Source organism: Pocillopora verrucosa, chromosome 7, assembly GCF_036669915.1.
Source record: "Pocillopora verrucosa isolate sample1 chromosome 7, ASM3666991v2, whole genome shotgun sequence".
Taxonomy (NCBI): Eukaryota; Metazoa; Cnidaria; class Anthozoa; order Scleractinia; family Pocilloporidae; genus Pocillopora; species Pocillopora verrucosa.
In genome coordinates this window covers 12,329,676-12,343,473 of record NC_089318.1, presented here as the reverse complement: position 1 = coordinate 12,343,473, position 13,798 = coordinate 12,329,676, and the positions used below count along the sequence as shown (strand labels likewise).

The window sequence follows — 13,798 nt, the reverse complement described above, 5'->3', positions numbered from 1 at the left end:
TATATGGAGAATACAGTACCGAAGTTAAGGTGTAGAGGGTTACAAAACACCACGTTTACTAACAAATTAAGGGTCAAGATACTTCAATGAAAAAATTAAATGGCATTTTCCAAGCAAAAAGAAATGTGAAAGTACTTGTAGAGGGAAGCCTTCATTATTTTCTCCCTCACTTTGCTGGAAAGTTTATGCCACCTTTCACTTAAAGACTAGAGATTAAAAAAAGAGAGAGATAAAAAATAAAGCTTTCAGGAGCCAAACAACAAATTAACTCAAACTTTACTCCTTCATGTAAACAGATTGCAGCAGCAATGAGTAATTACTTTTAATATACAGCAGGGATTTAGTATACTAAGCTGCTAAACTTAACTTAAATTAAAAAAAACAAGGAATTAAAACTATGCCTCTTATAACTTTTTACTCCTGAAGCACATATCACACATAGTCCTCCTTGTATTCAGTTATGTTATGGTGCACTTTTCATGAAAACTTTGAGAGTTATAGTTTGCAGATTGGTAATTCTTTATTAAGGCAATTTCTAATGTCCTCTATGAAGAGCTCCCAAAGGTTGCATGGAGAGCAGTGGTGCCAGTTGTTGGAAAACTTAAGATGAATTTGCCTTAGAGATTGGTAAGAGACTGTCATGTTAAACAAGGTATGCAATGAAAACTCAAGCCTTTGTTATTCCAAATGAATGAAATTTCCCTGGGAACCAATCTTGTGATTTTCTGTTTAAGTAACAGACCACTAACTAGGAAATAAATCTCACTTTGTTTTCATTTGAAGCAGGTAGTCAGTTTTGAGGTAGTAAACTGTGCGATTTTCCTTCTGAGTATCTCTGAATTAAGGACTATCTGCCAAATTCAGTTAAAATTAAATTCTGCAAAATTTTCATGAAACACCTTAAGAGGTCATTTTGTTTAATTCCCTACAGTAGCCCATTCTAAATCAAAACAGTTACAGTATTTTTCAACCAATCTTGAAGTGGTAGCGTTCAAAAAAAATACTTGTGAATATTACACTTCAGATTTTGAAAACAAATGGATTATGGAGCAGATTATGAATTCCCCAAAACAAATAAATCTAGTAAGAACTTGTCACTCTTGAGGTGATGTGTAACCAGCATAATTAATCAAAGTTGATTTATGTAAATTCTGGTATAACTAGATACAAACACAATGCATCATTCTATCTAAATAAGAGCTACTGGTAATCATGTTTGCACAGCTCTGCCCTGATGATTAATCATTGCATCACATTCATGCAATATTTATTACAAATTTGTTGAGGGGCTAATGAACCCTATTGTTTAAAAATGTCCTTTTATTAAGAAGGGTTATAACACACCTTCACAAGTCATTTGTTTCATTTGCCAATTAAAACTGTACTTCCAGAGCCAACTGTGTATAATTTCATTTATATCCCAAATCTTTATTATGATGTCAGCAAAAGGAACAAATACATGAAGTTATTCTTTCCATCAATCAGGAGTTTCCCAATTATTTTAGTAGCTTCTGGATTGGTACATTAGTTCCACACCCACTCACCGAAGGCGAGCAATTTCTTGTCTTACAGCTGCGAGAGGAGAAAAGAGAAACATTTTCACCAAAATTGCAAAGAACTTACGGTCACAAAAAAAATTAAAATGACTTAAAGTACATGATGCAATAATGAACTAAGTTTTTAGTATGCGACTTTTGTTTGGCAAAGAAACACAGCTCCAGAGTTATTTTTTGCAATTTTTATCCATGCAAAATATACTAAAGCCTGAAAGTTTCTAAGTAGCCATAGGGAAGCAAGTCTTTTATTTTTCCTTTCATTTCCTTTTTTGCCCTCCTTTTAAACCACTAACCTTCAATTATCTCTCTCTTGGCAGTATCCAATTCCTGTTTAAATTCAGCAAGTAATTCCTATATGAGAAACATACAAAGTTAATATACAGGGTCAATTTCCAGCAAAATACAACTGTGTATTGGAAATCTTGAGATAGAAATGCAATATATAAATTATGCTCTAGCTTTCCATTTTAACCATTAGAATATCACAAAAATAATCCTACCGATTTTAATTCTTCAAGCTGATCATTACTTAAGGGGGATTCTGACTTGCTGTTTTTCCTGCAAACCAAAAGAACAATTTAAAACTCAGTGATTTTTGCTCTCAAAGTTGTCTTTTCATGGTATAAATAAACTTGTGTAATTCAAACCTCAAGCTTAGATTGATCTTGTAAATGCCACACAACTGCCTTTTAAAATAATTGAAATATCAACAACAATAACTGGCAGACAAGATTTCTTGTCAGGGGAAAAATTTCTCTCCAACGTAATGAGATGAAGTACACATGAAGCTTTACCTTTATCTTGAATTTTGTCAAAATTTGGATTAACAGGGCTTATAGACTTTCATCTAATTAGGAACATTAGCACTTCACTCTAATGAAGGGCTAACCATCAAAACGTCAGCTTTAGAAACTGGCCAATTAACTCAGCTAATTAAACCAAACTATCAAGTTTCATGTTACTTGTTGAAACCTTCATAATTCATGGAGCCCGCATTAAGTCTCTCATCCAAAAAGAATATTTCCACCTTCCACAGCTTGAATATTTTTCTCAACATTCCTTGATTAAGACCACCCTTACCTGGCACCATTACTTGTTGGTTTCCCTATTGATGAGAAGTTTGGTTTAATGTTGTTGTTTCCAAATGCTGGAGCTGGGGGTGGATTGCTTACAGTGGTGCGAGGTGCTAGTAGCGTCATAAAAATAAAGCATAAGTCAACAAACTAAAATTGGAATAACACCTTATAGAGAAACTTGTCTCAACGAAATTACTAATCCCTTAATATAATTTTAACCACGTATGTAAGACCATCGAAAATTTTAAAAAAAATTTCCATGATTGAAAAATGAGATGTGACTTGATTTAGGAAAATGTTTCAAGTGCTGAAAAATTGAACAAGGTGGAACAGCAAACATTATAGAATAAGAGCAATGAAAAAATAAATCTCCTATTTTACACCATGTCACTTTATACAATATTCTCGCATCATCTACTAAAATCAATTTCTCTCAAGAGCTTTGTCCAGGAAAGAAAACCAAAGAGAGTTTATCAAACCATGAAAGAAGACTTTAGGTATCATTTCAGCAAGAAAGATTACAAGTATGTCTTGACTTTGTCTACTACATTCAGTTTTCCAGGCTCATGTCCAAAAGTATCTTTTGAAGGCTTAGCTATAACAGATAATGAGACATCAAAAAGGTTGAATACTTACCAGCAGGTGCTCTTTCTGTTCTTGCCTCAGTTTCCTCTCTGACAGGCTAAAAATAAAATTAAACATAAAATTAAACAGGTAAACAAATTCAAAGCGATATTGGAGTCGGCAGCAAGTAAGGTTTAAGGAATATAAATATTGTTATCATTGTGTTTGTTGTTGTTGTAATTACTAACTCAAGTGAAATGGAGGAAAATAACATGCATTAATTGAATGCTTAAAAAAATTAGTTGCCTCTGGAGCCATAACTGCCCCACCTGGCATCAGACCTTATCTTGGTTTCCAAAGTAAGACATGACTTGGAGTCACTTCTCCACTTGCATGGGATATAAGTCCATTATAAGCTACCAACCCCCTCCACCCCCCCCCCCCCCACCTATCCAGAATTTTGCAAAGTTTTTCTGGTAGTTCACTGGTACTTGTTTACTGTCATATGTTAGGAGAGGAACAGTGAGAGTAAAGTGTCTTGCCCAAGAAGACAACAAAATGACCCACCCCAGGTCAAACCCAAACCTCTTGGCCAACTCGACTCCTTACAGATTCAACAGATGAGTACATTGTCAGGCATGAAGATATTCAAGAAAAATATTCACCCAAGGATATTTTTTAATTCAAAACCTTTTCTAAAGCAAAAAATTTGATAAACATATGACAAACAGTAAAGAAAATCGATACTGAGATCTTAACAGATGAAAGATGTGACAATGAAAATAGTGCTTAAGATGGAACACCCTTAAAGCGTTGAAAAATCTTACCTCGATTTCTCTTCCCTCCTCTTTGGCTTTCCTATGACAAAAGTGCAGGTCATGTTTATTGCAGTTTGTGTAATGTAGGGATGGAAAACAACTTGTACAATACAATTAATGCTGCATCTGGGTAAAGGTTTTATCTACCTGGAACTATAAATTTAAAATCATTATCAACTAAAATAGGATACTGCGTTTTTTCAACTGAATGTAATGCACTGGTACCCATTTATACCCCTGGGTGGAGAAGTACTATGAAAGTCAAATGACTTGCTCAAGAATACAGCACAGTAACTTGGCCAGAGCTAGAACTCAAATCTCCAGCTCTGGAGTTGCACAATCATGCAGATCACTGAGCCACCAAATCTACCAGAATTGTATAACAACAATTGATTGAATCTCTCACACCTTGCAGCCAACTTTCTTTGCATTTCTGCCATCATGTCCATTCCCCCACCTATGGACTTACTTCGACTTGTTGAATTAGCTCGTTCAGTTCTCGGACTTTCATTTTCAGCCTACACAATAACATAGAAGTAAACATCAAATTTGTCAATAAAATCAGTAACTTCAGCTAGGAATCTGAAATCTGGAGATGTTTGATTCTGGATCTTTCCCCTCCTCCTGGATTGCACATGGTTCCAGTTCCTCTCCAAACATTAAAGTTTAGAATAAATGTAGGTCCAATTGCATGCAATCTAAAATTAAAAATAACTTAAGGTAAAAGCAGTCCTTCTTGAACATAAACCAAATGAAATTTATCCAGGAGATGAAATTTACTTGATTTTCCCTCACTTGATGAAAGTATATTCAACTTTTGTTTTTTTGCAGTGAGATTTAACACAGTGTATGCAAGAGGAACAGAAGTTTTTCTCTTTTTTGCATTAAATGGCATCTATAGAATGAGGTTGTTCAAAATTTTTCCCTTTTCTTGAATGTTCAATGCATTTACTTTTTTTAAATAGAATAAGAGAGATGGTAAGTTTTGAGTTCAGTAGAGAAATAGAAAGATGTTTTTCATCTTGTCACGAGCATGGGACAAAGAAAAATTCTGAGTCCCCACGTGGAATCTAACCTCAGACCTTCGGATTCTGTGTTCCAATGCTCTACCACTAAGCCACAGAGACTCTACTGTGAGCAAGGTCTATTACAAAGTTCAAGTTTTTTTCTTTGTCCCACACTCATGGCAAGACAAAAAACATCTTTCTATTTACCAAGCTCAAAACTTACCATCTCTCAAGTATTCTATTTACAAACATGATGCTACCGACATTGCTGATCCTAGCAGTATTAAGGAAGTGTGTCATATGAAATTCATAACAGACCTTGCTTACCATAGAGTCTCTGTGGCTCAGTGGTAGAGCATCGGAGTGCAGCATCCGAAGGTCTGAGGTTTGATTCCTTATGGGGACTCAGAATTTTTTTCTTTGTCCCACCCTTGTGACAAGACGAAAAACATCTTTCCACATTTACTATTGCATGAACAAGGTACATAACCTCCATAATCTTACCTTAGCTGCCTTCTTCAATTTTGCAGCTGCAATCTGATCTGCTAATGAGCCTCCACCTCCACCACTAGGTGTAGGAGGAGGAGGAGGTGGTGCAGGAGGTCCCCCACCAGGAACAGGAGGAGCTGCTGGGGGAGCAGGTGGAGCAGGGGGTGCTGGGGGAGCAGGTGGAGCTGATGGGACAGGAGGTGCCTGGGGTACATCTGCCAAACAGATCAACACAACAGGAAAATGATTAACTCTGTTTACCATTTATACAAAAGCAAGAATTGATACCTACTTTATTGTATTTCATCTAGCATTTCTCTCACTAGTTTGATACTCCTGTGAAAAGCCAATCACCAGTTTTTTTTCCTACTTGCATGCTGTTCACTATTAGCTTGAAGGTCTTCCCTTAAGAGGACAGCAACAAGGACATATTTTCACCTTATCGCTTTGAAGGGAAGCCCCTTAACCCTCTCACTTTCAAGATTTCATTAGTAATTCTCCTTACTGTCTTCTGTAAAATCCTTACAATTTTAGTTCAGAGAATTTGGTATCCAATCTTAAGTAATATTCCCCTCATGGATATTTTCCATTATTCTCATCCCTTGTCTGCTTAATGTTACATTGATATGGTCAGGAGAAATTCTGTCTTGGTCACTCATGGGAGTTAACGCCTTAATTGAAACAACAGACCACTATTGCCCAGAGATACTACTTAAATTAGGGCTTTCTGTTTTCTATAGAAAAACTCTTGCAAGTGTGTAGAAATTCCAAATTTATAACCTACTCTGTGGTGGCAACTGTGGTCCAGGAGATGTTGACAAGGAAATAGTGCTTGACTGGTGAAACAAATATGAAAATATACAATGTTGCTTCAGCAAAGAACACTCTTCATGTTACCATGTTATTTTGGAAAACTAAGCCAATATGTTGATATTTTCACCTTAAATGCACCATTAAAATTAAGTACAGACCATTATCTACTGGTTGATAAGTTCGATTTGATTTCTAGCCAATGTAATCACGGTATGTAGAGAAAAGTGCTAACCAAGCTGCCAACAGAGGAAAATATCTGCACGAAACCTTAACAGATGGGCTGGGCAAAGAAGTGTGTGTATGCATGTATACTTAATTGAACACACCTGATAGCACTTTTCAGGGCCAATACTAATAAATTGAATCAGTCACTGTAAATAAACATAGTGTATAAAAATCCTGACTGCCTGGAGACAGACCAGTAGGCTGTATGTACAAAGCACAACAGAGGACTGGAAATAGGAACTATCACACCCTGGTTGTTCGGAGGTTGGATAAGGCTATCCACCAGACAAAGCTGTATCCATTCAATAACACTATACATTTTGTAATAACTTATCTGCTGGATAGTGATTTATCCTTTGGATAGTGCTACCCCCCTGTATACAACTGGGTCCAGATTACAAGCCCAGCTTCCTAACCACTGGGCCACAATGCCTCCAGATGTCCATACAGAGAAGAATGAGGTCTAACATTTTCCCAGCACATCACATGCAAGCTTTGTTAGAATTATATTTGTAAACAGCAAATTTCTTTTTTAATGCTTTCATGAGACTTCTCTTCTGATTCACAGTCCTGGTCAAAATGGCAATTTTTGGCTATGCACTCTGTAGTTTATAGCATATTTAACAGAAAATCTTCTAAATGGTGTGCTATTTTAATTTTCAAATGTTTTGGAAAGTCATGCAAGATCATTTCAAACAATGCCTAGTCCATTACTGGGAAAATATTGACTTTCGTAGGATAAAAGATAAAAGAAATATGATTGCTTGATTTTAGTTGTAAGCCTTCTATCTTAGAAAAAATAAATCACCTTAGTGAAGTGATAGAGTAATCTGTGGTTCAAGAGGAAGCCAACCATTCAAACCTTATTAACCATTTACACCCATAAATATGCATTTTCATTTACCACACTGTTTGCGATACATTTCCCACTGACATAGAGAATTGGATTAACAAATCAGAGCTTCTTCATTCTCCTGACGTTATCATGTGATTCAGGGGTGATATTTCATAGAGAAATTAGACGTTGGCTACTCCTTGGGGTCAAAGTGTTAAACAGGTGAGAACAGACTACTATAGCCGAAAGGTATACTTACATTAGGGCTTTCTGTTTCACGAGGTGCATCATACTGAGGGCGGTGAGATCTGTTTTCTGAGGAGACCTTCCCTCGTGAATATTGGTCATGTCCATCAAAGTGGTCTCGATTCACCACTTCATCATGATCAATACCCCTACTGCTGTTTGTATACTGGGGCTGTTGTTGGGGCACCATGGGCAGCTGGTGAGAAAGTCCAGCTGTGAACCAATAGACAACACTTATTATCATCACCAAAAATTTTCTTGTAGGCTTACCAGTCAGTGTGTACCCAAATATGTTTTGTACTCAGTCAATTCATGCCAAGCTATGTTTTCCATGTTAGGTATAAAGCGACATCAGTTACTTTTTACTGTTAATTACAAAGGGAAAAATCACACTTGCATTGCATGAGGCACCAATTTAGTTTTTACTGGGGTTAAGAAGGTCATATGTACACTCAACAGAACTTTAATTGTATCTTACTTGCTTGACCTTTAACCAATTGTTGTTCACAACAATCAACATGCATTAACTTTGGTTATGGTCACAGAATGTTCGGAAGAGTATGAATCAACCAGTGCATAAAGTACAGACTGGCACAAACTGGGTACAAATTGTCCAAATTTGGGTACCAGTTGGCTGAGTATGAAGAGTCCCTGCTGGGCATGAAATGACAATGCCTTCTGCCATTTTAACACTCCAACTCAAGCAGTTTATCTATCTGAGAGCCTTCTTTAAAACAAGTTAAATTTCCCCTTGGTGTGCTCGAAATTTAGGTACAATATTCAAAAGGTGACTGAATATAAAATTCATTAGTTTTAACTTTCTTTTGACATACCAGTGCCACCACTCTTGAGGTTTTCCAAGGCAGTATTCACAGCTGACCCAAAAACTTGTGCATCTTCTTTGCTTGGAAAATTCAAACCATACACCTGTCTCTGATCTCTCCATTGATGAAAAGTTGGAGTAGCTTCATTGTATTTTAATCCTTTTGCTAATGCACAGTTTATAACAACCTGTAATTTCAAAATTGGCCCAAGTTATTAGAAGTGTAGATTGAATTCCAGGATACAATGCAGTACAACTGCAACAGCAAAGTAACTTTGAATTCATTCCCAGACCAGATGTTACTGAAAGCTGCTCATTTGATTTTTAATTTAAAATTTTTTGTACCCACATTTGCATACTTTTCAGAGGCAAAGTTCATGAATTCAAGGGCTAAATTAGAAAAATACTACCCAGAGGGCTAATAAGTAAAGACCAGTAGGTACACATAGATGAAAAACTTCCATACAAAAGCTTACAGACCACAGGCCAAATTTTCTGGTAACTACCATCATTATGTACTCTAATGAATGGCAAATCAACATCATTTGTTCCCTCAGAGAAATTTGAAGTCCCAGCCTGGGATGGGTTCCTTTCATGGGAATGAGGAAATGTACTTGAAAACGGTATCAAAAAAAGGGACAACCCATTACATGCTAACAGGCCTGGTCCTAGATATAACTTAATGAATAGGTAATTGATTTGCTGGAGTAAGCTACTATGTTCCCTTGGGAGGGGGGGAGTAATACAGGGAATAAAAGGGAAATGGTACCATGGAAAGGGGCACCCAAAACTTCATCAAGAAGCATGGTCCAAGATCTAGCTGGGGCAATAAAAATTTAATTTGATGGTCTCAATCCCCCCTTTGTAGGGAATTGGGGGAATAACTGGGAGATTGTACCAAAGGGGGTACCCCATTTCCCATGAAAAAAAAACATGTTCCATTGTAGCATTTACACTGTGCACATACTTTTACAGACAGTCACCAACAGTGATGTTTTAACCTCACAACATACCGTATGATCTTGTACTTTTCTCCCAACTATTCTGTATGTATTGTTGACTGGATGATGATAAACATGAACTCTGGAGAGCCCTGATGATCCTCCAGAGTGTTCCCATTCTTTTCTGTCATTGTTGTAGAGCATTACAGATGCCCGTGCCTGAGCAATGGATTGTTCGCTGAAAAAGAAAAGTAATAATCTTTTGAAGACCTTTTTAATCTAGTATTTAGATTCTCAGACTGGGGTTTCAATAACAGCTGAGTAACAGATACATTTGTAGATCCACCAACTTGTAATACCATGCCTACATGTTTCAGCCTTGAGCCAGTATCATTGGCCAGTAGAAAAAAGCCAGCTCAAGAGTTTCACTTTTACATCTTTACACTTTTAAATGAAAGAAAAACAAACTAATCTTTTAGAGTCCAGTGATAGTGGCTTGCTGGTATGTCAGCTAATAATAACCTCAGCTGAAAGATTGTCCTCAAAATTTCACATTTTGCCTCATGTTTCAGCCCCAAACATTATCAGCTGACATACCAGCTGCCTGAAGGGGTTTACTCACTAAATATTCCATAACAATAGTTTGATAAAAATAGTTCTAGATACAGTTTGTTTTCCATGCTTTACTATCTGTATGTATGTATCCACCCCATGAACTAAACCTATACAGAAGACAACTGAACCTAACTCTCAGATAAATGAAAACACTAGTATATGTAGTTATGGATAAAGTATAGCCTCCCAAACTGAGTCTTCACTGAAGTATTATTATAGTCTAGGAAACTTGTTTACTCCTCTTTATCATCTTTTAAACTATACAGTAAACTTTTACTAGTAATTATCCCTTTAAATTAACCTTCACTAATAATGCAACAACAAGGAAACTTACTGATAATTTCCTTATTATTTTATTATAGGAGTGGAAAAGAATTAGTCTTTGACATCGACACAAACAAATTCTGTATAAAGACAGAACAACACCAGGAGAAAATAACAAATTTTGTTTTTTCATTCAGACACATCTTAGCAGGCTGGAATCATAAAACAGTCACTTTCCCTTCATACTTGAATACCTAAACGGACCTCATACCCAGTAAATAACTATATTGTTTCAAGCCTATACTTCAAAAGACATTGAAGGGCACTGGTGTTGATATTCATGTGATGTTGCAATCAGGAAAGAGAGTCCTATTTAATCTCCAGAGTCATGATCTAACATAGTTAGAAAACGAAAATATTTATTTTGGCAACTGTCCTATCAGGAAAAAACACTAGTCAGGGAGATTTGATCCAACACGTAAGCAAATAATTGGTCATCAATATTCCAATGCCAAAGAAATACCCCTCATTCATGAAATTATCAAATTTGTTCACAAGTGCAAATGTGTATATTGTCAATGCAAATAGTTGAACTCTCAATGTGTATACATTATTTAATCAAAGACATCATTCAGTCAATTACACTGGAAAATGAAAATTTAGGAGAGAGATTTGGTAGAACTGAGGAAACTAAAGTATTTATATGTTACAGTATATTTATCACCTAAATACACGCGCGGGATAGAACAATCTAATTATGGTATCTACCAGCTAATTACATCGAACTGATCAATATATCTTTAGAAAGTCGTATACTTTGAAAATCTTAAGTACTATCTTCTGAAACTCGTCAACGTCAAGTCTTTCTACATTGTTTACACAGACAAACAGAGCATTTTATGCGCTAGAGCCTGCAAACAGTCTTGTTTAGTTTTCACACTAGTTCAAGTACGACCAGGTACTATAATTATCCCCGTGACATGAAACCCGTATGCTCCAAAATAAAACGATGTATTCATAGAAAGGAACGAGGGGTTAATTACTGCAAAAAATTACCGCAACGTTTCAGCAAGTTCTCAAGAACTCGCTTTTTTGTGGGGATTTGATCGTTGCATTGTCTAAAGAATTTGTCGCAGAAACCTGCACTACAACATACAACCTGTGCGTAGTATACATGTTTACAAATTCGCAGTTTGATTGACCTTCATCTTTGCAATATAACTCCGAAAGGCCGCCAAACGAACACTGACAAGTTTATGAAATATAGATTACAAGATTTGCCGAGAAGTGCATTGACAAAATTGAAACTCAATACCTGAAATACCAACCATCGGCCAAGAAAACAAATATCTCGCTTTCACAAATGTAACTTTCAATTTCAGAGGTTTGGACGAATGAACATGACCAAAAGTGAAAAATATATTTACATTTGCTTTCATCGAATGATAAACACTTCTAGAATAAGACAAAATTTCAGCTGGCTTACATGTAGACATGCTTCTACGCAAGACACATGTTATAGCTTATTCGAACCGTGCATTGATCCAATAAAAGTCAACAGTCAAGTAATCCCACAAAATGTAGAGCATCAAGACGCAGAAATATTCCTTAAGATTACTTCCTTATAACCCCCTACTAGATCACTTCTTTATAGTTTACAAAAATACTGCCCCAGGGCCACTGAAGTCCAGGGGAAAATAACACAAACGCGACATTTTAACTCAATGTTTTCGAAGCGATTAAAAGTTCGAAATACCAATGCAGTATCATTCAATTACCAACGAAATATTGCAAGGTAGATTATTCGATTGTTTAACGGAAAAATAACAAGAGCAGAGGTAACGGGCTACAAACCAGTGGGAAACACAAATGAATGAAATACAAACATAAGAGTTAGAATATTGTAATTTTAAGCCGATTTCATCGCGGCGGTAGAGTCAGTCCTCATAAATGCTCAACAGGCTTTCGATCGTCTGTCATGTCGTGTTAAAAGGGGATCAAAATCAATAAAATAAAGCATACTTACCTCATATTGAAATAGGACGATCGGCAATAATCGTTTCACGTCAATTCAATGATCTGATATGTTACAGAACGATCGTAATTCAAAAAATGATGACTGATTGAAAAAATTGAGGCTAGTTTGTTTCCAAATCACCGCACCCACGGCGTTCTGCCGCTGAATCAAGACAATTCAGTCCAAAGACGATCCTTCGAAAGATATTTCCTGGATCGAAAATTCTCGCAACCATTCGACAGAGACTAGGTCTGAACGTTTACTTCCGAAAGTCGAGCAACAAGGAAGCTGGAAGAGCTTTCACCTTGTGGTGTATTCCACCGGATGTGCCCACCTTCACGACGCCGCCATTGCCGCCGTAAGACGTCATCAGACTGTTCCCCAATCTTCCTCTACCTGGGTTGGTAGGCTGTCAAAGACCTAGCGACTTCTTGTTGTGAGCTGATTTTAAGCTCACCAACAGATAACTCGAGCACATTTTACAGAAGGACTATTTCACGCTATTAATGATCTCCCGAGATAATTCGCAAAAAATTATTAAAGTCTGAAACAAAAAGGAAAAAATACAGGCTGCGACAAGATCGAACCCGTGTGACCTTTGCGACGCCGAAGCACAAGACGGAAATAGACCAGGTAAATTCAATTGCAACTTAATATTTTTATAACAACATTAAAATAGAAGTTAAAGAGTGTATAGAATTTTTCATAAAGTAGATGATTGTGATGTCAGATATGGTACTAGACAGCAAAGTTCATCTCATAATTTAATTGTGGCAAGCATTGTTCCCAGGCCGGCGGAAAATGCACTAGCATAACGGTTCCTACTTAAGCTGCACAAGAAATACAAACGAGTTGCTAAAAGTGTGAAATAGAGGGTTGGAACAAGAATAGTAGATCCTACGAGAGAGTATTTCTCCTCTCAAACCCTACTACTTTGAAAACCTCGCGGAAGTTTTTTTTTTTTAAACAGAATCACTTCTCATGACTATAACAAATTAATTCCGTTAGCTAGTTATTTACGAAACACCAAGACCCTGGCGCCACCAGGCAGCCCATGTGAGAGGGCCTCTACTTTTTAGATCGTGAGTCGAACCGACTTGAATTAGCGCATTTGATAATATCCTCCTGTATGTTAATTTGCGCTATATAAATATTAAATATTATTATTACGAATCTGTCGTTATTCGTGTCGCAGACACCAAAGCTGTTTTAAGAAAATAGCAACTGTCTTCTCATATCATAATGTGCCATGTGATTGATTACAGCCAATAAACCTGTAAATTTAACTTTAAGGTGACTGCGACTACTTGGGACTTTTTCAATTAGATCTTTAACCAAAGAGAAAAGCACCCCTGTGTAGTGGTTAGCGAACCAGAAATCCTTTTATAAGCAGAAGTCAATATTTATGTTTTCGAACTGTTTCCAGTGAAGTTTTCTGCCTCATTCCCCACTTCTTCGGCAATCATCATGGTGTACTTTGTAGCACTTTTCAGATTTTATCAAACTCGC

General features: G+C 36.7%; 1 protein-coding gene across 1 annotated transcript; it reads right to left on the bottom strand.

Annotated features, from left to right (window-relative positions):
• Nucleotides 1-259: 259 nt before the first annotated feature.
• Nucleotides 260-12,656, bottom strand: LOC131775761 (vasodilator-stimulated phosphoprotein-like). The gene is made up of 13 exons (XM_059091884.2): nt 12,299-12,656; nt 9,466-9,631; nt 8,463-8,640; nt 7,643-7,842; nt 6,295-6,346; nt 5,526-5,725; nt 4,423-4,532; nt 4,024-4,054; nt 3,269-3,314; nt 2,637-2,742; nt 2,057-2,114; nt 1,850-1,907; nt 260-1,572 (listed from the first exon to the last, which is right to left on the bottom strand). The coding sequence occupies exons 1-13, from the start codon at nt 12,301-12,303 to the stop codon at nt 1,541-1,543; spliced, it is 1,242 nt and encodes a 413-aa protein (XP_058947867.2). The 5' UTR covers nt 12,304-12,656; the 3' UTR covers nt 260-1,540.
• Nucleotides 12,657-13,798: the final 1,142 nt, after the last annotated feature.